The 24,489-nt window shown below is 37.7% G+C and overlaps 3 protein-coding genes across 4 annotated transcripts; all 3 read left to right on the top strand.

The window, feature by feature from the left end:
• The first annotated feature begins 364 nt into the window (after positions 1–364).
• sec61a1l (SEC61 translocon subunit alpha 1, like) lies at positions 365–6,189 on the top strand. Its single transcript, XM_043241998.1, has 12 exons — positions 365–490; positions 1,167–1,234; positions 1,322–1,387; positions 1,568–1,646; positions 1,929–2,060; positions 2,259–2,368; positions 2,865–3,018; positions 3,106–3,266; positions 3,974–4,171; positions 4,704–4,895; positions 4,984–5,060; positions 5,146–6,189. Exons 1-12 carry the CDS (start codon positions 484–486, stop codon positions 5,330–5,332), a joined length of 1,431 nt encoding a protein of 476 aa, XP_043097933.1. The 5' UTR covers positions 365–483; the 3' UTR covers positions 5,333–6,189.
• An 881-nt stretch (positions 6,190–7,070) lies between these two features.
• On the top strand, positions 7,071–10,203 carry emc3 (ER membrane protein complex subunit 3). 2 transcript variants are annotated; one of them, XM_043241556.1, is made up of 9 exons: positions 7,071–7,187; positions 7,721–7,911; positions 7,983–8,040; positions 8,132–8,225; positions 8,324–8,428; positions 8,529–8,610; positions 8,691–8,770; positions 8,918–9,000; positions 9,106–10,203. In XM_043241556.1, the coding sequence occupies exons 2-9, from the start codon at positions 7,757–7,759 to the stop codon at positions 9,232–9,234; spliced, it is 786 nt and encodes a 261-aa protein (XP_043097491.1). In that variant the 5' UTR covers positions 7,071–7,187; positions 7,721–7,756; the 3' UTR covers positions 9,235–10,203. The 2 variants fall into 2 exon arrangements, with proteins under 2 accessions (XP_043097491.1, XP_043097490.1); XM_043241555.1 differs by having other exon boundaries at positions 7,085–7,191.
• A 746-nt stretch (positions 10,204–10,949) lies between these two features.
• usp4 (ubiquitin specific peptidase 4 (proto-oncogene)) lies at positions 10,950–23,926 on the top strand. Its single transcript, XM_043241554.1, has 22 exons — positions 10,950–11,155; positions 12,581–12,708; positions 13,570–13,700; positions 13,962–14,088; positions 14,172–14,317; positions 14,418–14,479; positions 15,775–15,918; positions 16,117–16,234; positions 16,336–16,509; positions 16,628–16,786; positions 16,956–17,180; positions 17,264–17,347; positions 17,621–17,715; positions 18,129–18,311; positions 18,392–18,618; positions 19,231–19,455; positions 19,604–19,674; positions 20,196–20,311; positions 20,432–20,581; positions 21,552–21,655; positions 21,949–22,037; positions 22,211–23,926. The coding sequence occupies exons 1-22, from the start codon at positions 11,007–11,009 to the stop codon at positions 22,331–22,333; spliced, it is 3,030 nt and encodes a 1,009-aa protein (XP_043097489.1). The 5' UTR covers positions 10,950–11,006; the 3' UTR covers positions 22,334–23,926.
• Positions 23,927–24,489: the final 563 nt, after the last annotated feature.

Genomic DNA, 24,489 nt, shown 5'->3' with positions numbered 1-24,489 from the left:
TAAAAATTCTTTCCCTAGCATAAATTCAGAAATCAACCGCAGTAATTTCTATAAAAAAAATCTTTAAATTCTTTTTGGAACATAAACGATTCTGGTTTGTCAGTTTTGGTCTGCGCTGAGAAAAGTAACAGTTAACACATGACACCCTTATACGTTCGAGACACAACGTCTACGTCTGAAAACCCGCACATTTTAGAAACCTAAATGTCTTTCACATAAAAACTTTTACATAAAAAAAAACATCATAACTGCAAAATAGTTTTTTTTATAATCAGACCAATATTAGAGACAACTTCCGGGCCACTAATCCCGCCCATTACGCCCATACACTACTCTGTTTCCATCCAACCCGCTATTTCTGTGTCACGGATACTGACGTGTATTTGTGCTCTGGGTGATGACGTGTCCTGAACACGCTCCTCATAGAGCTGCTGACCGGTGCTCGCTAACCGCTAGACTGGGACCATCATCGGAGGGGACACCATGGCCAGTGAGTCGTCGTGATTACTACTTTACTTTGTGTCTATTTAAAACGAGTTTAAAGCGTTCTGAAGCTATAAACGACTGCTATCTTATTAATAACTGTCTAGCTTAAACGCTTCTTCATTCATAGATTAGCAACTGTCAGAATCTTACTTCATTGTTTTATTGTCAAGTTTACAAAACACGCATTTTATATATAAGTATATTTCGTCTAAAATGTGACTTTAATGGTTACATTTGTAATGGTACTCGTTTTTAAAGCGATCATAACCAGCTAGTACTTGGACAGTAAACTAGCCTGGTCACAAATGCATGTGGTGTTTATTTTCTACCGCATAGACGTCGTGTGCTTTTTAAACGTGTAAAGTTCTATATATTGCACACAAGTAATTTAACTAGAAGCATGGTGCATACTTAAAATATAGCGCAAAAATGATTAAAAAGTCTGCTACCGTCGATAAATGGACAGATGAGGTTTTGATCTTGTTACTCAAAACTGGGGTTTTCTTCTTGGATTGAATGATGACGTTGCAAGACGGACAGATTCAAGTAACTTGTTTGAATTCCAGTCATTCTAAAGCCACGTCGCCTAGCATGACCAAGACCTCTTAGGATAGTAACGTTGTTTTATTTTAGCTTTACGACTGTAAACCTAACTGCATTGCTTTTTTTTTTTTTTACAGTCAAATTCCTAGAGGTGATAAAGCCATTCTGTGCGGTTTTACCGGAGATTCAGAAACCAGAGAGGAGGGTATGCAGTTTGATCACATCACATTTTTGCTTTGCTTGTCCTTGCGGCGCATTAGATATACTAACTCTTTGAATCTCTCCCCTGCAGATTCAGTTTAGAGAAAAAGTGTTATGGACCGCAATCACTCTGTTCATCTTTCTGGTGTGTTGCCAGGTAGGTTCACTCTCGCTTAAACTCCTGAGCTCGCTGAAGGGCTGCTGATGATCAACAAAATCATTCTTCTGCATTTATAAACCGGTCAAACCAAACATTACCATATTTGTATGTGTTTTATTTGCTGTGGGAGACCATAAATGAATGTCTGAATGATCTACGGTGATCTCTGCCCTCCAGATTCCCCTCTTTGGAATTATGTCTTCAGACTCCGCAGATCCCTTTTACTGGATGAGAGTGATCCTGGCATCCAACAGAGGTGTGTGTACCCGAATCAGTCATCCCCTGCTGACCGAAGACGAATGATTTAATCAAGCATCAGTGGCAGATTGACAACAGTTGCATAGCATGTTATAATTTAATTTAATTAATGGGGGTGATTTTGGGTAATTTATATCTGACAAAAATTTAATTTATACTCAATTTATAAAGCCACTCAATTAAAACATGTGTGTGTTTTATATTAATTATGAGTCTTTCAAATTTCAATTTTAAAATTAATTTAAAAGTTTAAATAAAAGTTGAATAATGTGTGTTTCAGGTACTCTGATGGAGTTGGGTATCTCTCCCATTGTGACCTCTGGTCTGATCATGCAGCTGCTGGCTGGAGCAAAAATCATTGAGGTTGGAGACACACCTAAAGATAGAGCTCTTTTCAATGGAGCTCAGAAACGTAAGACATATTATAACATTCTATTCCATGGGGAGGGGGGTGTAAATAAATCTAACTTTTATGTATAGTATTATTATTAAGTCACGTCATTGATTGATGCTAACGGGAAGGTCTAATGCAGCTCCCAGTGGGGAAACCCATCTTAATGTCATAATTGCATTTGTTTTAAGATATCTAACTGTGAGATCTTTTCACCAGTTTTTGGTATGATCATCACCATTGGCCAGGCTATCGTGTACGTGATGACTGGGATGTATGGAGACCCTTCAGAGATGGGTGCTGGAATCTGCCTCCTCATCATCATCCAAGTAAATTCTATGTCAAATATTTAGACATTTTAGTCATTTAGGCACCGACAAATTTCTTCAGCTGATAACATCGTTCTGCCATTTAACAGATACGTTCAGATCCAAACAAATGTCATTTAAAGGACATTTTCCATTTTCAGTCTATATTCTGTCAATTAAATTTTTAGCACCACTCATTCTAGATATTAACAACGACATTTGAAAGACATATAGGATCTGTGTTTGCCTTATGGAACCATTTCTCTTTCTAGTTTCCTTCAAGTTATTGGACTTTGATCCGTCTATCGTAGTGACCTTTGCAGGCATTGTTTAAATAATCTTGTCTGTTTGTATTCGTATCTGCTATCTATGCAAATGAGCGTCATTATAAAAAGACTGACTGATCAACATCTTCGATCTCTTCAGTCTTATCTTGTGATTTGTTTTGTGAAGAACATTATGCATTATCCTAATTAGGCTATGCCTTAGTTAATATTGTTTTGTATATTCTTTGCAGTTGTTCGTGGCCGGTCTGATCGTGTTGCTGCTGGATGAGTTACTGCAAAAGGGTTACGGATTGGGCTCCGGTATCTCTCTCTTCATCGCCACCAACATCTGTGAGACAATCGTATGGAAGGCATTCAGCCCAACCACAGTCAACACAGGAAGAGGTTTGTGTTCAGGATGTATCATCTTGTTTTGAAACATGTTGTGATGTCTTCTGTCGTGCTGACTTAATTTTCTTTGTGTACATACAGGTACTGAGTTTGAGGGAGCCATTATTGCTCTGTTCCACCTGCTGGCCACTCGCACTGATAAAGTGCGAGCTCTGAGAGAGGCCTTCTACAGACAGAACCTGCCCAACCTCATGAACCTCATCGCTACAGTTTTTGTCTTTGCGGTGGTCATATACTTTCAGGTTAGTGGGTTATTGCATGAAAGTGTTATACTGTAGTGATATAAGAAGCACCGCTCGCGCAGGATTTAGTTGCTAAATGCAACAAATTCATATGATCTGCTTTGGCTCGGTGCAATTATAAAACAACAAAGCCTACGATTTAATCCAACGCATGCAGGTCTGTCTCTGCACTGTATGCGACCCTGTGTTTTTTAAAATGCAAGCTGCTCGTGAGTCACAGAATGCTGTTCCACAAACTCTGCATCTGCTCATGGTTTGGGTCACTTATAATGTGCATTTGCTTCAACATCCTCCTATACCTGCTATAAGAAGTGCTTGTAAATTGGCTGCGGGTTTTGCTTTTGAAAATGAAGATAAGTCAATATTATTGCTGTAATTTTACAGTTTTTACTTTTTGTATACTATTTTTTTTTTTTTTTTCAAACCGTGACACACTACCTTCACAGTTTTTCCAGTTGATAGCTTGAATATTGCAGTTTCATTATACATTTTCCAAATTGTAAATGTGATAATTTACCGTATTTGTGACTTATGTTGCCTAATTAAAAGCTGGCAAGGGGTAACAGATGAAAATTAACTATTGGGGCTAACTTTGACTTATTTACAGTATTTTACTGCTGGTTAATAAGCACTGCCCCTGTTAAATAAAATGACTGAGACTACATTTCAAATATTATATGCTAAAAATGTTATTTCTTGTTCCACAGGGCTTCAGAGTTGACCTTCCTATCAAATCTGCACGTTACCGTGGTCAGTACAACACGTATCCCATCAAGCTATTCTACACCTCCAACATTCCCATCATCCTGCAGTCTGCACTGGTGTCCAACCTTTACGTCATCTCTCAAATGCTCTCCACTCGCTTCAGTGGGAACTTTTTGGTTAATCTACTGGGAACATGGTCGGTAAGTAACTTGTTTAAACTTTGCCATATTTGTGATGTCAGAACTCAAAAGCCTTCCATGTCCAACACAACATTCAAAATATAATTATTACGGTAATTGGCAAAGCTGCTTCTTTTCAAATATTTATTTGTATAGATTCGAATCGGAGTTATGTTAGAAATTGTCCTGGCACTTATAATCTCTATCACTGCAGTAGGCAGGTGGTGAATGTTTATTACATTTGAAATATGGACATTTATCTTTTCAAAATGCGTGGATTTGCCACAGGGGGCCTCACCTAAACTTGCTTGAATGCTTGCATACATTACATGAAGTCTAGACTAGTTAGTGCATTCTTTCTCATTCGAATGAAATGCCCTGGGACCCTGATTATGTAAATTATGTATATTCCCACCAGGTGAAGTTGCAGTTTTGAAATTACATGACCATTTGAAAGCTATTCATTTAATTTTGCGTATCAGACTTTTTTTAAAATAATTGGTGCGCCTATAAAATGTTTTTTTTTTTTTTTTTTTTTTTTTTTGGTTGACAGGATACCTCAAGTGGAGGGCCGGCTCGTGCTTATCCAGTAGGTGGTCTGTGTTACTACCTCTCTCCCCCAGAGTCCTTCGGCACAGTATTGGAGGATCCAGTCCATGCCATCATTTACATCATCTTTATGCTGGGATCCTGTGCCTTCTTTTCTAAGACCTGGATAGAAGTGTCTGGATCCTCTGCCAAAGATGTAAGAGCATTGGTCTGTTCCTGCTTATCAATTACACTGAGCTGCATTGCACAGTCGACTTATGGCATATCTTCACTTTGTTACTTAGGTCGCCAAACAGCTAAAAGAACAGCAGATGGTCATGAGGGGACACAGAGAAACTTCTATGGTCCATGAACTCAACAGGTAATACATACAGAGCATTTAAAGTTAATTGGAGTATAATTGAATCAAACAGAATAACTAAAGCTTTCTTTAAATCCACATTTAGGTACATCCCCACAGCTGCAGCTTTCGGAGGCCTATGTATAGGTGGTCTCTCAGTCATGGCCGACTTCCTAGGAGCCATCGGATCAGGAACTGGAATCTTGTTGGCCGTCACTATCATTTACCAGTACTTTGAGATCTTTGTGAAAGAACAGAGCGAAGTGGGCAGTATGGGTGCTCTTCTCTTTTAGCATGGCCCTCTGACCACATCAGATTGACCGAACTGAGGTTAAGTTCTTTTATATGGTTTCTTTTTAACGCACAAATTCAATGTCACGGATCCCTCTGTGCGTCTGATCCTGATCTGACACTTCTTATCAGAGTTTCAGAGTGAATTGAATTCCGTTCTCTTGGGAAAAATATGGCAGCTTGATATCTCAGTATTAAGCATGGGAATGTAACAATTCTTCATTTTCACACTTTTAAATTTCCCAAGTCAGTATCTATATATGGGTGTTCCTGATTCCATGTAATTCCATTCAGTTATGCATAATAGAAGTAACATGTCCAAACTTGATCAGCCATTGATACTCCCAGAACTAAATGTGTCTTGGTATGTGTGTTTGATGAGTTGAGCGCAAATGTTATATCATGGCAATGGTTCAGTGGTTGATTTGGTGTAAATAAAACTATTTTACAGTGTATGTGTGGGTATGTGCACATTTGTCTGTGGCATTTTGTGTGGATTGAGTGTGTGATAATATGGGATTGATTGTTAAATTTGCCCAAGGTTATCAATGACATTTCTTTGAGATTTCTGTATTGGATTTGTTCAAATATTGCCAGCAGAGTTTCTATTATTTATGATGTTTTTTTCCTATATTTACAAGCTGTTATAAAACAGTTCTGTGTACTTCAGTCACACTACTATTTCTATTATTGACCCCTTTAGTTCTACTTAGCTGTGGTTTTCTTTTAGTGGACCAAATGCTACAGAAACTGCCTGTTAATGAATATGCCAGTGTTGATATGAGCGGATGTGGTTTGTAAAGAATGCTTCATGTGTTGTTTTCTTACACAGGCCAAGTATTAAAATGTTGAGAATACACTTTTGGAGTTTTGTTCTTTGTCAATTTTAAGCATTTTTTTAAAGCACAGTTTTCTAAAGATGTTGTTGGCTCAAGACAAAAGACTGTTATTGTAGTCTTAAGAGTGAAACAATTTTTGTGCAGAACCCCGTATTATTAAAAGATAATTTATCGCCATTTTGTTCTTAGTTTAATGTGATGTGCTTTATTGTGGTCTATTTTGTGTGGCCTCTTCCATGATAATGTAATACATTTCTTATGCTCATAAATTCATGTTTTATATGTGTGAGGCTGATGATACTTTGAGAAATGTTGCCAGGATACTTTTTTTCAATAACATTGCTTGTGCACTTTATGGACCCTGTGTCTCACCTGGTTTCCTGTCGATAGCAACATTTTCCTAAAGCTGCCCAGCAACATTGCTCAAAAGGTTGCCCAGTGCTTTATTAGCCTGGGATTTATTTAGGGTTTAGTGTCAAAGATCAGGATGCTTGAGTATATGATGTATATAAAAATATAATCATGTAATGCTTTATAAAGTGCTGTATTTATACACTAAGCTGTAATAATTAACTAAACAATGTTATGCTAATATTAATTTTATTTATGCTAATGTTCTTTTAAATTTTAATTGATCTTAATTAATATTGATATTTTTTCTGTAATATAAAGCTGCATGAAAAAAGTGTGTGCAGTGCATATTTTTATATTAGTATTAGTGTTTCTATACCCGAAAAAAACTGTGTTTTTAACATGAATTTATAATGATATTTATATCTATATTTTATATATATTTATATATCAAAATTATGTTTTACTTCCGAATTGATTTGACAGGGCAATTTGACGTTTGAACTTTGATTATGAAAATGTAACAGAAAAGACTTTTATTTTGAAACACTTCTCAGCAAGTGCGTTCACGTCTCAACAGTAGCAGCAGCAGCAGCAGCGGCTCGATGGTATCGCATCCTAGTCGTTATCGGGCTTCGAAGAGATAAATCGCAATTTGAATACGATAGTAGGTACAATACGTGACGTGCGTTATGATAAATCTCAGTTGTAGCAACATGTAGCGTCGAAAATGCAGCATATGTTTGGTTCGGGTGTGTATATTTCAAAAGAGATGCCTCACCACCCTAAGCCTCAAAGAGGGCTGTTAGCAACAAGCTAACCCTGATGCGTCGTTACAGTGGCTGGTTTTAAACTGAAATCTGAAGTACCTGCTTTTCTGTTTCTGTGTTCTGTAATAAATCGACATGTATAAACTTGAGCAAATTAATTGCAAATCGCTCCGTGAAATTAAGCTTTAAATGTAAATTACCATATGTCATTCTTATAAAGCTGATTTGACACATTTAACCTTCATCAAGCACTTGACTGAATCGAGTACTAACTTATTGTGAAAGTTTCAGCATTAGCCTTTTATATACATGTACTACTATTCATTAGTCCTTAATGGTTCACGATGATCTTGTTATTTCGAGTATAACACTGGGCATTAGATTACAGGAGTCAAAAAGATTGTTAGATCACATTTATTGTCTGTTTCAGGGTGGGTATAGCCTATCATCCTCCCTTCACTAAAGCATGGCTGAGCCCGAGCTCCTCCTGGACTCCAATATTCGTCTTTGGGTTGTGCTGCCAATAGTGTTTATTACGTTCCTGGTTGGAGTGATACGCCACTACGTGTCAATTCTGTTACAAAGCGACAAGAAGCTCACGTTAGAGCAAGTTTCAGACAGGTATCGTTCAATGGACAGTTTCATTATCCATGTAACATTACAAAATACTTAAGATCACATTCTGTACACAGCCAGGTTCTCATCAGGAGCAGAGTTTTACGGGAAAATGGAAAATACATCCCTAAACAAGTGAGCCCCTTCTAACTTTTCTTGTGATAGGGATTTTTCTTGAGATGTTACCAAATTACTTAAACTGAAAAGTTCTCTCTTTCTGAAATAGTCTTTCTTGATGAGAAAATTCTACTTCAATAATCAAGAAGATGGATTTTTCAAGAAGACCAAAAGAAAGGTGGTCCCGCCATCTCCGATGACTGGTGAGTCTCAGCGGAGAGTTTTTAATGGATATATTACCTGCATAAAATGACAGTATTGAGTGAAAATATAAATGTGATTATTATATTTGCTCAATTAGATCCCAGCATGTTGACGGACATGATGAAAGGCAATGTGACAAACGTCCTGCCTATGATCCTTATTGGTGGTTGGATCAACTGGACCTTTTCTGGGTTTGTCACAAGTAAGAGACACGTTTATTACCAAATATGAGAGTTTGGCTACTTCCAGTTTATTCTCATGGAATTTGTCTGAACCCTTTTGTAATTCTGTTCTCTTTCAAGCAAAGGTACCGTTTCCTCTCACGCTCCGCTTTAAGCCCATGCTGCAGCAGGGAATTGAGTTGCTCTCCCTAGATGCCTCCTGGTTAGTGCTCAAAACCCACAAGCGTCTTTCTTTCATTCAAAGCTATGTTTTAACCAATCTCGTGCTGTATACATCCACAGGGTGAGTTCAGCATCTTGGTATTTCCTAAACGTCTTTGGTCTCAGAAGCATGTATTCTCTGATTCTAGGACAAGACAATGGTACGTAACTTTACTGATTTGAATACGCTATCATTTTGACCTGCCGCAGTGATTTTGTGATATTGATCTAAATATTGTCTGTTAAGTGTTCTGGTCATGTTATATGAAGTTCGTATGCGATTTTTAAAATTCTTACATTTGGAACAGGTGCAGATCAGTCTCGCATCATGCAGGAACAGATGAGTGGTGCTGCAATGGCAATGCCTGCTGACACAAACAAAGCATTCAAGGTATCACCAGTTAGGAGACACACACTAATCCAGATTTACAAAACATTCGAAGGCTGCAAAGCAAACATTTTATTTAACTTAAGATTTACTTAATGTTGTTTTTAGGCGGAATGGGAGGCTCTGGAGTTGACGGATCATCAGTGGGCATTAGAGAATGTTGAGGAGGATCTGATGAGTAAGGACTTGGACTTGTCTGGGATGTTCAGCAAAGAGTTGCCAACGGGCATCTTCTAAGTGCCTGTCCACTACTGAGAGGTTCTGGCGGACTTCCCTGAGAATTGTCAGACTGTCAGAGTTTTGGGAGTGACAAATCGCTTTCATTCAGATTTCGTCTTTTCCTAGAAAGTGTCATAAACCTCATTGCAGACATATCACATTTTGTGTAACGCGCATGCACCATTCCCTCCATTGTTCATTATTGCTCAGATGTAAGCGTGAGCTTTATGGATTATCTCTTGCGACTGCATTCAAACAACGCAACTGAAACATTACAGAGCACACTATAATGTAGAGCGTGTCCTGGTATTCTTCAAAACATTCCCTGACGATTATGGCTATGTCTTTGTTTTTCTTTTAACACAATAACATTTTTATTTTATTAGCCCCATTACTTTATTTAACTAGGACCATTTGATTGTGTTTGGACCAAGTAGGCAAAAATGAAGATTTAGAAAGTGATGACCTTTTTAAAAAGTGGATCAGACCATAACATAGGTTCAGTTACTTGCATAATATTTTCCTAAATTTACTAGTGTTTTTTTAGATGCTTTCTTATGCCAATACACCATGCACTGAGTATGTAGTGAAAAGACATCCTCATTACAGATTAAGTTTTATTGCCATGTTTAATATATTTATTTGACTTTTAATAAATGTCATTTTTGGTTTTGTTAAATAAATGTTCCTTACTACATTTACTGGATCTGTACTTAATACAGCTGTTTCACTAAATAGTAATGCTTTGTTCTGTATTTTTGTTTTATTATTTTATTTCTCTACCACTGTTGGGAAAAAAAAAGTCCACCATTGCAGCTCCTTTGACCCCATTTACTTATTAACACCTGCCGATTCATCGAAGAACACAGTTTCAAAGAAAATTATATGATTTTTCTTTTTCTATTTAAAGGTTTTACCTGACATTACCAAACCTTAATGCGAAGACCTGCATGTGTTGGATCTTGGTCACTTCTAAAAACTGGCCAAGTATGATTTACGTTTCTGAAACAAATGTCGTCTTTTCAGAATATTGTAATTAAATGCTATTTCGTTTAACCGGCCACAGTAATCGTACATGTCCCAGAGCGGCAGCTGTCAGGTCAGCAAATGAATGTTGCTGACTAGGGCTTTCCAAACTCGGTCCTGGAGGGTCGGTGTCAGGCAGAGCTTAGCTTGCCTCAAAGCACCTGCATGGAAGTTTCTAACATGCCTTGTAAGAGCTTGATTAGCTGCTTTCTGTGCGTTTAATTAGGGTTGAAGCTAAACTCTGCAGGACACGGCCTTCCACAACCGAGTTTGAATAGCCCTGTTGACTCAAGAATCGCTGGGGCCAACCAACTGATACTTAAATGAATCCTTCAGACGAGTTTTCCTAACCGGTTCAACAAACTCATCGAGATTCAAATCAGAACGAAGATTCATTCATTCATCGGACATCAGTTCTTTTGTAGGGTTGCGATTAAAGTGTAAAACCAAATACGCCACCCGAAGCGCAATATAATAATAACGTCTGATAATTTAGCAACGTCTCAGTACAAAATATTGTAGCGGATGACAGGAAGCTGTCAGGGATGCGGAAACCAAACATCGGTCCCAGGGCCCTAATTATTTATAAAGGGCACCGAAATGTATTAATTAGACGCTCCTCCTCGTTCATGTTGCCGAGTATGTACCGTAATATTAACTTGTAGTTGGAATTTGTTGGCCAAGTATGCGCGCTCCCTCTAGCTCGGCGCGTCCCCGGTATACTTGAGCGCGCTCGCGGCTGCTGCGGGTTCACTCGCTGCACGATGGCGGAGGGAGGCGGACCCGAGTCGGGTAACGCTTCGGACCCCGACGAGAAGCCGGGGATCGCACAGACACCGGTACCGTCCACCGAGAGTCAAAAGCAGAGCATCGGCACACTGCTAAAAACGCCTCTTCGAAAGGGAGACGAGTGGTAAGAGGTTTTTATGTGAAGCCGAAGTCAAGGCACGCTTGTCGGCATCAGCTCAGGCCTACTAACGGAGACACCGGCTGCCGGAAATCCTTTCACTAGCCGGGCATTGGACAGCCACCTGCTTCGCTGACACCCATAAACTAGACGGCTTCTATTATTATCGAAGAGGTGTACGGAGCAAGCGTGCGATTTACTGTAATAACGATTTAACACTATTTACATCGGTTAGAAATCGAGGGAGATGTCTTGTAGCTAGTTAGCACAGGTTAACCAGCCTTAGCTTCGCGATTCCCCCCCAGTTCTTTTGCTTAAATGTTCAATTAACGGAAAAACTAGACGTTTTCAGAAACGTTAGTCGCTAAAGGGGTGGTAAATAAACTCAACCACCCCGCTGTCGGTTATCTGTTCTCTGATAAGCTGCATGGCAAAGTAGCGTCAGGCATGCAAGGCACTTCATTAGCCGAGGCTAGTTAGCCAGGCTAGTTCGCGTTTCATTTGACGGGTTAAGTGTTGATTTCTTTCAGACGTCAACCTTATTTTAGACGAACTGTCAAACTAGATTAAATTAACGGCCAAACGCCTCCCTGTGAAGTTGTGACGAAGACTAAGCTACCTAAACCAGTATTACAGCGAAGCAGTGCTTTGTCATGGCCACTGGATAACACCCAGTCACTCACAATGTTGTTTGGCAATAGACGAGTATATGGCACAGATAGTAAACATCGAAAAATATATCTGAAGTTAGTGGAGAAGCGTACAAGTCCGAAATATATACGCATTATTCAGATTTTAAACTCGTTAGCGTATATGTGTTTGGATAACAGTGCGCTTTTATTTTGAAAGCAGACAGACGAGTTTTAATGAGTGAAGAGACTAGTGACTCAACAGAAAGAACAATGTTTCAGTTGGGTTAAGTACTTTCAGTGCATAGACTGCAGACAAAACTAGTCATTTACTCTAAGTTAAGCTCAATGTAGTCTTTTGGAAGAGTTCAGTGTTTGCAACATGCTGTAATATTTTGAAATCTACATGGTTAAACCATTTTAATACTCGGGCTTCTCGTTGCATTTAAAAAATAGATTTTATGCAAAAAGACTGAAAGCTTCTCTTTCCTTTCCCTTTCAATGCATTCCCAACAATGCAAAGTGAGATCTTTTGTGTTTTGTGTACTTTTTAAAATATAAGGTCTTTCCCTTGGCAATGTGGAATCAAGTGCTAACAAGCTTATGTTGCGGAACAAGTTCCTACTTTAGATGAGATTAAGAAAGACATCCTTAATGACTGTTCTATATTTGTAGATGTGTAACAACACAGTAGATATTTGCTTTTCCAACAGTTTAGCTCTAACATTTTAGGAGAGAACGCATTAATTGTCCCTTTTCCCTGACTTTTCACTGATCTCCACCTATTGTTCCATTTGTTTAGGTATTTGATTGACAGCCGGTGGTTCAAACAGTGGAAGAAATATGTGGGCTTTGACAGCTGGGATTTGTACAATGTTGGAGAGCACAATCTGTACCCGGGACCCATTGACAACTCTGGGCTCTTTTCAGGTAATCAATGTTGAGTGCCTATGTTTGTTCATGTTCTAATAGATAACTCTTGTGAAACACGTTTTTTTTTTTCTTGCCAGCAGTAAAATGATTTCTTAAAATATCAGAGACATTTATTTTATGAGCTTTTAAGAATGTTAATTCTTATTCAGTTATATATGTGAATAGCCTCTGAATCAAGTAAATGAATTTTTACGAGCTTACTGTCTACTTATGATTTGATGTTTTAATAAGGTAGTTCTTTAAGTTATTTAGACTCATGTCTTCCCTAACGTTATTTTCCTCTGTGGAGCACAAAAGGAGATTTTAAACTGTATACAATATACCTTAAATCTAATGATTCCATTGATCTGTGTTTTGTTCCAATTAATTATTTAAAATAAAATAATTATATTTAACATCTCACTGGAAAAGATTATTGCATAACTAATTAGTAGATTGGTTGATTTCACTCACCTAAAGCTATAATGTGATTTCTGAAGATGTGGAAAGTGGTGTATGGCCTTTTTTTTTTTTTTTTTTTTTAATCTTGCTTTACATTCCTTTTGATGCTTAATCTCCATTACTCGTTTTGTAATTACATTGAAAAGCAACAAGTCTGTGCTTTGATATCTCTCTGTTTGTTTGTTTGTTTTTTAACAGTGTCAAAAAATGTAAACTTTAAGGTGAATAAATAATAGAAATGTATTTTTACGGTAACTTTTTTCAGATTAACCTGCCATTTGAAAGCCATCAAAACAAATTTAAGTTGTGGTGCACCACACAAAATCTGAGCCTAGCATGGCTAATTCTTTTGGAGAATACAATAAATGGCTGTAATGTGTTTTTCTAATGATTTCCCATTTTCTCTCTGTATCATAGATCACGAGTCTCAGACGTTGAAAGAGCATCTCATAGATGAGTTAGACTATGTTTTAGTGCCTACAGAGGCCTGGAATAAGCTGGTCAGCTGGTATAGCTGTCTGGAGGGTCAGAAACCCATCATCAGAAAGGTTCCACATCTCTTTTTTTATGTATTGTGTATTTCTTATTGTGGTAATCTTCTTTGCTTGCTTTTTTTTTATTTTTTTTTACTTTAGTGATTATGACAATAGTATCACTCAATAACCCTGCCTGTACTTTAATTGCATTGAATCTCTTAAACAAAATGGCTAAGTAAAGTTTAATTGAGTTGATGTAAAGGTATCTTTAAGGTAATCTATAATTCTCTAATTTTGTTTTGGTATGCGTGTTTTTTTATTTTATTTTTGCAGGTTGTTGAACATGGAATGTTTGTGAAGCACTGTAAAGTGGAAGTGTATTTGCTTGAGTTGAACCTGTGCGAAAATGACAACATGGACAAAGTTGTCACCCGCCATTTCAGCAAAGCTGACACTATAGGTATTAGACTTCCAGAAAAGACCAGTTTTTCTCATCTGTGTTTGCTTAATTGATTTTGTTACGGAAATGTGTCCCCCCTCTAGATACTATTGAAAAGGAGATGAGGTCTTTATTTGATATCCCATCTGAAAAGGAAACTCGACTTTGGAATAAATATATGAGCAACACTTATGAACAACTTAACAAGCTTGACAGCACCGTACAGGACGCAGGGCTTTTTCAGGGCCAGGTAAACCATCATGCTGCATTCCATTCCAGTTGTGGTTGGCTTGGGACCCATGACTGACATTTTTATGAGTTCAAATCATCAGTCTCCTCTCTCTCCTCAGGTTCTTGTTATAGAGAAGAAGAATGAGGATGGCACATGGCCCAGACAGACCTGCCATTCCAAGTATGTACTTGCAGTTTCGGATAATTCTCACACTTAATCAACTGTGAGTAACATGGGAGCTTAAAGGAACATGCCACTTTTTCTGAAAATGTTCATTTTAATCAAGGATCTTTGCTGCCGTTCCATGGCTACCGCAGGTGCATTACCTGAAAATGCTGGAGACTACTTTCAGGCACTATAATATCATTGCGCTGGCTGCACCCATGGCACGGCAGCAATGTTCTGTGATAGCCGAAATAAGAGTATAGCTTCTAGTCATATCGGCCTAAAAATCACAATTCTTAATTTTTTTTGTTGGTTTTGGTAACTACAAAAGTGCCCATTTGTAAATGGGAACAATATCAAAACCCTTTAGGCATTTTTGAGTGATATGCTAATGGTCTAATCAGATTCCATGATCTGTGCTAAGCTGCAGTTAAAAGTGCTACTGCCAAACCTGGAGTTTGACTGAATGGATTTAAAAGCGGTAAAACTAAACGGTTTAACTCCAGAGTTAAAAAAATAAGCCTATTTTCAAAAGGAAAAAAAGGGGTTTCTTTAATGCTTAAAAGAAATCGCTTAGAAGGTTAGATCTTGAGGTATCATTTTCTCACTTTTAAAGGGATAGGTTACCCAATTTGATGTTTAGCTGCTTACTGCCAGGGCATCTAAGATGTAGGTAGACTATTTCTTCAGTAGAACACACAAGTTTTTTTTTTTTTTTTTTTTTTTTTTAAACTAAAACCATTGCAGTCTGTCAGCCACATAATGAAAGTCAATGGCAACCAAATGTTCCAAAGCTCTGAGAGTAAAAAAAAAACAACATATGAAAACTAATTAATAAATTGTGATGACACATTGAGGTGTTGAGACACAAACTATTTGGTCTGGGCAAACGTATTCTTGTGCATCTCTTGTACACCATAATCTCAGACTCTCTTCAGCCCAGTGACGCTGACACACAGATCTATACATAGATGCCTCATTAGTGTATATATCTATGTGTCAGAGCACATTGACGCTTCACATGCTGGATAAATGAGTTGAGGAGAGTTGGAGATTGTGGTGTATAAGAGGTAAAAAATGATTAAAATACTGTTCGGTTTTTTGCACAGATCATTTCATGAGCTGTAGGGTTTAATTTAGTTTTGTGTTTTTCAAACTGAAGTGCTTTGTGTTCTACTGAAAAAAAAAAATCAGCTGCATACTGGATGCCATGGGGTAAGCAGATAAACAAAATTTTAATTTTTGGGTGAACTATCCTTTAAATCAGTTACTTTGTACTTAACTCTTCATCTTCATTGCTTTTTGCCTAGGTCCAGCACTTCCACCTCTCGGAATTATACAACCTCCCCAAAACTCTCTTCAAACTCATCTGCCACCATATCCTCCACAATAACAAATGGAGATAGCAATAGCAATTCTGGCTACATGTTGAACAACAGCACTTCTGGTAACAGGTCAGATTGAGATTAAATCAAAACAATCCTAAATCATTCCACAGTTAAGATAGTTTAGTTCATTACTGTGAGTTTAAATGTTTTCAGTTCAAGGTTCATTTTCTTGCATTCAGTATTTGGTTGACCAGTTGTGATTGTTCTTAATTGCGGTGTTAATTAATGGTAAGTGTCTTTGCTAACCCATTACACGTTTTTCAGATTGGGAAGTTACAACTCCTACAGCTCTTCCTACAGTTACAGAGAATCTGCCGCTCAACCAGGCCTCTGTGGTCTAAGCAACCTGGGCAACACCTGCTTCATGAATTCTGCCCTCCAGGTATGATATCGAATATTCACGAAATCTACCATGTTTGCTTCCTAAAACTCGGTTTGCCCATGAGTGAGTTCTTTTTCATTCTAAGTGACTTCTTATTTCAGTGCCTGAGCAACACTCCCCCTCTAACGGAATATTTTTTGGAGGACCGGTATGAAGCTGAGATCAACCGGGAAAATCCATTAGGGATGCGAGGGGAGATTGCAGAGGCCTATGCGGATCTGGTCAAACAGATGTGGCTTAGTCGGAGCAGTTATGTGGCTCCACGCACTTTTAAAGTGAGTGAATCTTTAGCCTACACAGGCTGAAGTTATTGTGCAAATCGCTGGCCATTTTTAATACAAAACTTTTATGAGTCAGTCTAAATGTTGAAACGTATCTTCTCTCTCTGGCCAGACCCAAGTGGGTCGGTTTGCCCCGCAGTTCTCAGGGTACCAGCAGCAAGACTCTCAGGAGCTGCTGGCCTTTCTGTTGGACGGCTTACACGAAGACCTTAACCGTGTTAAGAAGAAGCCTTATCTGGCCCTGAGAGATGCTGAGGGGCGGCCTGATGAGGTAAACTTTACATCACTACATGTAAACCACTACATTGTTTTAGTTAAAAAAAAATACAGTAGTAAAAAAAAAAAAAAAAACTATTCTGAAAACCTCTAGAACATTTTATAGGCATTTGTCCCTGAAGTTTTAAAATGAAGAATTATTATATTATCTCCTTTTTCTGTAGATTGTAGCCAAGGAAGCGTGGGCGAATCATCGGTTGCGAAATGATTCCATAATCGTGGACATCTTCCATGGCTTGTTCAAATCTACACTGGTTTGCCCAGAATGCTCCAAAGTTTCAGTTACCTTTGACCCCTTCTGCTACCTCACATTGCCCCTGCCCATGAAAAAGGATCGGACTATGGAAGTGTTCCTGGTCCGCACTGACCCGCAGTTTAGACCCATGCAAGTAAGAACCGTTTTTTTCTGAAAACACTCGGGTACATGTTTAGTTCAGGAGGTGGGCTAAAAGATACTGATGTTATCTTCCAGTATCGTGTAGTTGTTCCCAAAATGGGTGCAGTGGCAGACCTGTGCAGTGCTTTGACCAAGCTATCTGGAGTTCCTTCAGAGAATGTAAGACTTTTGTGGTTTCCTGCCTAACACCTCTTATTTCCATTTGTTCCCATACTGTTTTAAACCTATATGGCCTCCTTGGATTAAAGTGCATAAGTTTGACATTTTGTTCTATTAAACAAAGTCAGATGAGTTTGAAACAAAATAAGGGTTACTGTAAATGATGGCTATTTTCTTATTTAACTGAACTGCTCCTTTTAATATCTTCTTGCTTCTATATAACACTGACTTCAATTTTTAGCAGACAGTCTGAGATTGTTTTCTGGTTTCTAGATGGTTGTGGCAGATGTTTACAATCACAGATTCCACAAAATCTACAAACGGGATGATGGTCTCAATCACATCATGGAGAAGGATGACATTTTTGTGTAAGTAATTTCTTTTTTTAAGATGGTTCTTATGATTACCAAGTTACCAATTTTAATTGGTCCAAAATAAAGTAATATTGTTAAAATAGTACAAAAATGTCAAATAGCTGTTTTGTTTTATTATTTTAATAGTAAATTTGAATTTTCTTTGGGTATTGTCCCAGAGGAAAGAACAGCATTTCTTTTGAAATATCAGTCTATTTTAACATATTTTTACTTTAATTTATCCAGTTATTGCCTTATGCTTAAGTTATTTTGTTCAAAACAGCAGCAGCAGCAACAACAACAAACATTTTACTCACTCCATACTTCTGAACTGGAGCGTATATTTCTTGAATTGTTTTGCTGTTCAGCTAAGCATGTTGTTTTAGTGAGTAACGGGCTTCTTACTGACTCTGTCTTCTGTGGTTTAGGTATGAAGTGTTAGAGGAGGATAGTGAGAAGATGAACCTGCCAGTGTACTTCAGAGAGAGGCATGCTAAGCACAGCGGAGGCTCTTCGGGCACTATGCTCTTCGGCCAGCCTCTCCTCATCACCGTCCCACGCCACAACCTTACCGTAGATACCCTCTATGAGCGTGTGCTGGAGAGGATCGGGTCGGTGTTGTCGATATCAATTTTACACCAGTTCTGTTACTGCAGACTTGGTTGACTCTTTATCTGTCTTTTTGTTTTAGGCGTTACGTTAAACGTTCACAGGGTACCATTACGGACAGTAGAGCATCTGCCTCGGCCACATCCTCTAGCAGCAGCCAATCACCAGAATGCCTCGCTTCAGTGTCCAGTCACAGCACAGGCCTGAGTGGCTGCAGCAGCCCTGTTTCAGATGGAGCTTCCTGCAGTGCTGGATCTAACGGCAGCAACCACTCTGGAACCTGCAACGGCCCCAATGGAGTTTGTGATGGTAGGACACATAACCTTGTCATAAAGCTCCCAAATGCTACATACACTGTCATCTGTTTGTGTCTTGTTTATTTGTTGTGTGAATATAACACTACTGCCTGGTTTTGCTCCATTTTGTCAATGCAAATGGTTCCAAATAAAGTAACGGCTCAGTCACTGTGCGTCTCTAAAGGCAAACACAGCAGTGTTTTATGAAGAAGGAAAAAAAAAAAAAAAAAAAAAAGTTTCAACAAATCAATGAGTGAGTCATGATTACCCATTTATGAAGACAGACACTTGAATGATTGATTAATTCAAAAAAGTCCACTACCTGTTACTTTCACTATTTGTTACTGGATTACCTTTTTCTCTGTTAGAAGAAATAATATGAATGATTCGAGGATAAAATCGGCGGCTTGCCACCACCTGCTGTTGGATTGTTTAATCTTTACATGAATTTGACTTTAATTACACTCATGCCACCTCTGAGCCTCATTAAATGTCTGACAATGTCCCTATAAACCATTTCTGTGTTGTTTTGTGCCACCTCTGCAGTGCAAGTAACTTTTATTTTATTAATACTAATTTCATGTGATGCCAATAAAATATCCTGTGTTGTATGCATTTGTTTCAGGTGATGAGGAAGCCATGGATCACCAGGAGAGTCCAGAACCAGAGAACAGTCATTCAGACACTGTGGATGGAGAGGAAGATTCAGAACCAGAGAATGGACCCAATAGCAGCAGTGGAAAATCTTTTACTTCTCGACCGAAACTCTTTTCTTTCAGCATGGTCAACTCCTACGGCACAGCCAACATTAGTTCTCTGCCATTTGATGGCAATCTCCTAAAGCTCACAAGTAACTATTACCTTTTTACATTTGATGCTAAAATGAATTAAATCATGTGGATTATTATTACGTGTTACTGTATTTGTCTGAATGTAACACTTTAGGCTCACTTGCTCTTTTTCTTAAAATCAAAACTGATACATGTTCCTTTCTACAGCTCACTCTACAGTAGCCATTGATTGGGATTCAGACACAAAGAAATTGTGCTACGATGACCAGGAAGCTGAGGTAATGCTCCATTCCAGTTATTGTGCAAAATTACCATACTGTTTAATTTGTTTTTGGATGGCAATATTATGTTTTTGAAGGAAGCCACAAAGCTTTTTAACTTCCACATTTTGACACGGTTATTCCGAAATAACGTCATTCAATAATCATTTATTTCTATGATGGCAAAGCTTACATTTCAGCCACCGTTACTACAGTCTTCAGGGGGAAGGTTTAAAAACAAACATTGTAATATGCTTATTTGATACCTAAATGTTTCATGCGTCATTTAATGTTATAGTGGAAACAGTGATAGTTTATCATGACACTTTGATTAAAAATAATAAAATAAAAATGTACAATTTAATTTAAACTTAAAAGGTTTCAAGTCTTGTCTTGATGCCCACGCAGTACAGAAACTTTTGGTTCAAATACATGAACTCTATACTGTCTAGCATTAGTCCTCACAAACTAGTTAATCATCTTTTCTTTTAGCTACCTGCTAAATCTCTTTAGACATTTAATGTGAAGTCTCTCCACAGGCCTATGACAAACATGAGAGCATGCTACATGCTCAGAAGAAGAAGACTACAGTAGCTTTAAGAGAATGCATCGAGCTCTTTACTACAATGGAGACACTTGGAGAACATGACCCCTGGTGAGGAGACTGTTCAGATCATTAGTTGAAATTTATTGCCCATATTTTCAAGGTGAAATGATTTACTGAAGTATTAACCGCATTTAATGAAGTGTTACTGATTGCTGTGCTCCTTTGCAGGTACTGCCCTACGTGTAAGAAACACCAGCAGGCCACGAAGAAGTTTGACCTGTGGTCTCTCCCACGCATTCTAGTCGTTCATCTGAAACGCTTCTCTTACAACCGCTGCTGGAGAGACAAGCTCGACACTGTTGTAGACTTTCCAATTAGGTAAATCTTTTGAAGAACCATGCTTAAGGTTTTTTTTTTTTTTTTTTTTTGTTTTTTTCTTATAGCTGATTTTTTTTTACCTGGAAAAATAGCCCAACTGATGAATGTGAGATTTTTAAAACTACTCTTAAGGCTGTTAATTTTAAATTATATAATATCAGTACTCCAAAAAACATGGAACTTGGAAATTTCCCACCAGATGGCGCCTAATTTCAGTTCATACAGAATACTTTCCCTGTCTCCCAATGTGCATATTACCCACCCTATCTGCGCTAAACTGTATTGAAAATGAATACTATCACAGAATTTAGGATGGATAGTAAGCACATTGGGATGCAGGTATTGTCATTAGGCTTTAGGCCTCATTGTACGCCAAACATCAGATGTAACGTTGTTCTATCTATATCTATCTATCTATTTTTATTTAATTAATATATATATATATATATATATATATATATATATATATATATATATATATATATATATATATATATATATATATATATATATATAAACGTGGAATATTAACACCAATACAAAAATGCCACATTTCTGAGCAACTTGTTTCGCAACACATTATTTGCCATGTGCATTTGGCTTTGATCCTGTTTGGTTTTAGTCAGCGTTACCTTACTGAACAGGAAGCAGGAAAGAGTGCATAAAAGTCAGGTGCAATATGTTAGGTGTCAGTTTCTGGGAAGCTGAGTCATGCTTGTCTCGACAGACATAGCCGTCCATTGTTCGTTGTTGTAAAAGGAGTAGACTAACCCAGAACTGCTGGCTAGTGCTTATTTACTTGATTATATGTAAAAAAAAAAAATAAATAAATAAAGATTTTGATCAACCCCACCACATTGCTGGGGATTTAAACTTTGGTAGTTTTAGTTTTGAAGAAATTCACTTTATAAATGAACTGTTAGAAAACTTGACTTCATGTTTGGAAATGAATATAAACTTTCTCAAACAGAGACTTGAACATGTCAGAGTTCGTTTGTGACCCCAAAGCTGACCCATATGTGTATGACCTCATTGCTGTTTCCAACCATTATGGAGGAATGGGCGGAGGCCACTGTAAGTCACTCTATTTGCACAACTCACCCATTATTTTATAGTAATCCAATCACACCCTTTCCAAATCCAGTTACGTATTAACAATCATATTAATACATAACTGGGTTGACTCACAGCAATCCTGCAATTTTCCCTTTATCAGCTTCACTTGTTCATGTTTGTGAAATACTTTTTGTAGTAGTCCATTAAAGAGTTGATCACTTATGTATTTGTCATTTTATATTACTCCCTGGAAATGATAACTTGGTTCGTTTTTGATTGCCAAAGTTCAACTGTTTCATTTCCAATTACAGACACGGCATACGGCAAGAACAAGGTGGATGGAAAATGGTATTACTTCGATGACAGCAGTGTTTCGTCTGCAACTGAGGATCAGATTGTGGTGAGGCTATCACACTTGGCTTTATTATTCTTAGCAGACTCAGAAAGTGCTCCACAGTGGTTAATGAAGCTCAAAGAGCCATTGTTGTCCAATAAACTGAAAACTGGCAATTGCTAGTTTGTGAACTGACTCAGAATTGTCTTTTTTTTTTTTTTTTTTTTTGTGCTCTACAGACTAAAGCAGCCTATGTGCTATTTTACCAACGCAGAGATGCGGACACACCGTCCAAATCCACCCCCTCCGCGTCACTAGGCGGAGCTCCAGAGACCCTGGATGACCACATGGACACCAACTGAGTTTCTTTTAGTCTTTGAAGGACTGGCACTGAAACAAAAACTACATAGATGAAATCATCAATGCATCGACGCACATCCCTGGCTACTTCAGTGACTATTAAAGGCTCACAAACAGGCCCTTTGTTTTTAGCTTTATTTTAATTTTTTTTTCCTTTCTTTCACACATGCGTCTTTATCAAGAGCCAAAAAAGAATATTAATAATAAATAAAGAGAATTTTAGTTTGAAGCGTGACATGAAAGACTTTATTCTTGGACCTTGATGCCTGCTGATCATAGAAGCTCATTTCTTTTAGTCTGAAATGAGAACGAGGGTGAAACGGCAATATAACCTCTCTTTGGACGACATGAATGTTAGATGATCTAGATCAGGAGAGAGGAAATGCCTAGACAATAGACTATGTATGCAACATTACCTTCATCTGAAATGTTTAAATTATGCCTCTTACGTTGGACTCTAGCTATCAGCATCTTGTAACATGTGCCTCGTGTGAAGAATAGACTCTCTGTGTTTAATAACTTAAGCGTGTGGTGATAAGCACAGAGATTCTCTCCGAGAAGCTTGCGCTCTTATTAAATATTGTCTCCATGTTTCATTTATCCTATCACAAGCCACGCATTTTGTTAAATATACCATGCTGGAGGGTAAAAAAAATCTCACTTTCAAAGTCTCTCAGCTATAAGAATGCCACAAAATGTCAAGTTTATAAAGTTGGGTTTTTTCTAATATATTCATACTAACAGCCTTTTATGCCCCAAAAACTGTGAAAAGGGAAGCTTACGAAAATGTGGAACAACGTAAGTCACGGTTGGGCCTGAGCTTTTTTTTTTTTTTTTTTTTTTTCTCCCCATATGATGGTTGCGCTTTGTAAGGTTGATTTTTGTTATGTTTGTTTCTTTTTCTCCTGTCTAAATGGCTTCGGTCCAGAGGAGTATCGAATGTGGTGCTAATTTTATGACACTTGAACAGGTACAAGTACATGACAAAGAGGAACACAAACAATGGCAGTCGTTCTGTTTAAGAACGGCCTCATTGATGAAAAGAACAGCTTTTACCGTTACCTGTAGATGTACCTTTGCACATCTGCCGTGTGATTTAGTTGTGGCATTATGTGTGTCAGATGGCTTTAGCAACAACACAAAGCTCAAATGACAAGTGCTTCATACTGCAGAGAACATAATACACAAAGCGTATTCTTTTTTTGTGTGGCAAAACAGCATGCAATTTTTTAATCAGCAAAACTAGATGGTTGTTCCTGGTGTTTACATCTCTATGGTATTGGCAGTCACTGACTGGTAAATCCGCTCTTGTTGTTAATTTATGGATCCAGCTAAAAAAATTAAGATACAATCTGATCATTGACTCAAGCTGTCCCCCTGCAGCTCCTTCATTAGTAAAACATTCATTTAAACATTTTTATTTGTTTGTTTTTGTAATTTCATAGACCTTTTATTGCATAGATGTACATAATCATAATCTGGGGCACAGTACATAGCTGCTTTGTGTTCTTCTATTTATCATGCCAACGTGTGCAACACCAGATTTTGATTAAAGCCTATTTGAATTGAAAATATAATAAAATGTGGAAGCCTGATTATAGGTAGTGGCTTTGTTTTGTTTGTTTTTTCCCTTTATATAACATTAAGCAATTTGCATCAGATGATTTATTATTCTTTCATGATCTCAAGGAGCAGTCATTTTTGGGTTTTGCTATTTTATGTTATTTCCGGTCGCACCAGCGACACCAAGGTAATGTGTTAGATTCCAGCCGAATGCAAAAACTGATAGAAATGTGTAAGCCTTGAATGCAAAGCATGCCACTTTGCATAAAAGCGTCTGCCATATACATAAATGTAAAATGTTAAATTATTGGCTGGTAAGACTTGCATAACTAGTTTTGAGAGTACGTTGTTGAAAATGCATTGGTTTTGGCTGTTGTAAACATAAATGGATGTATGGATGTTTACAACATTTTAATTTTGTGCATTTAGAATTTTTTTTTTGTATTGAATGATGTCAAGCAGTCTTATTGTCGCCAGCTTTGCATTTACTTGATAAACGGTAAATAATAATATTGTGAAATATTCCAATTAAAAAATGTTATATTTCTATAAATTTATACCTGTAGTATATAATAATTGTTATGTTTAATATGTA

This window comes from Puntigrus tetrazona, chromosome 6 (assembly GCF_018831695.1).
Source record: "Puntigrus tetrazona isolate hp1 chromosome 6, ASM1883169v1, whole genome shotgun sequence".
In the NCBI taxonomy this organism is placed as follows: Eukaryota; Metazoa; Chordata; class Actinopteri; order Cypriniformes; family Cyprinidae; genus Puntigrus; species Puntigrus tetrazona.
The sequence above is the reverse complement of the archived record's forward strand: the minus strand, read 5'-3'. Positions and strand labels throughout refer to the sequence as shown.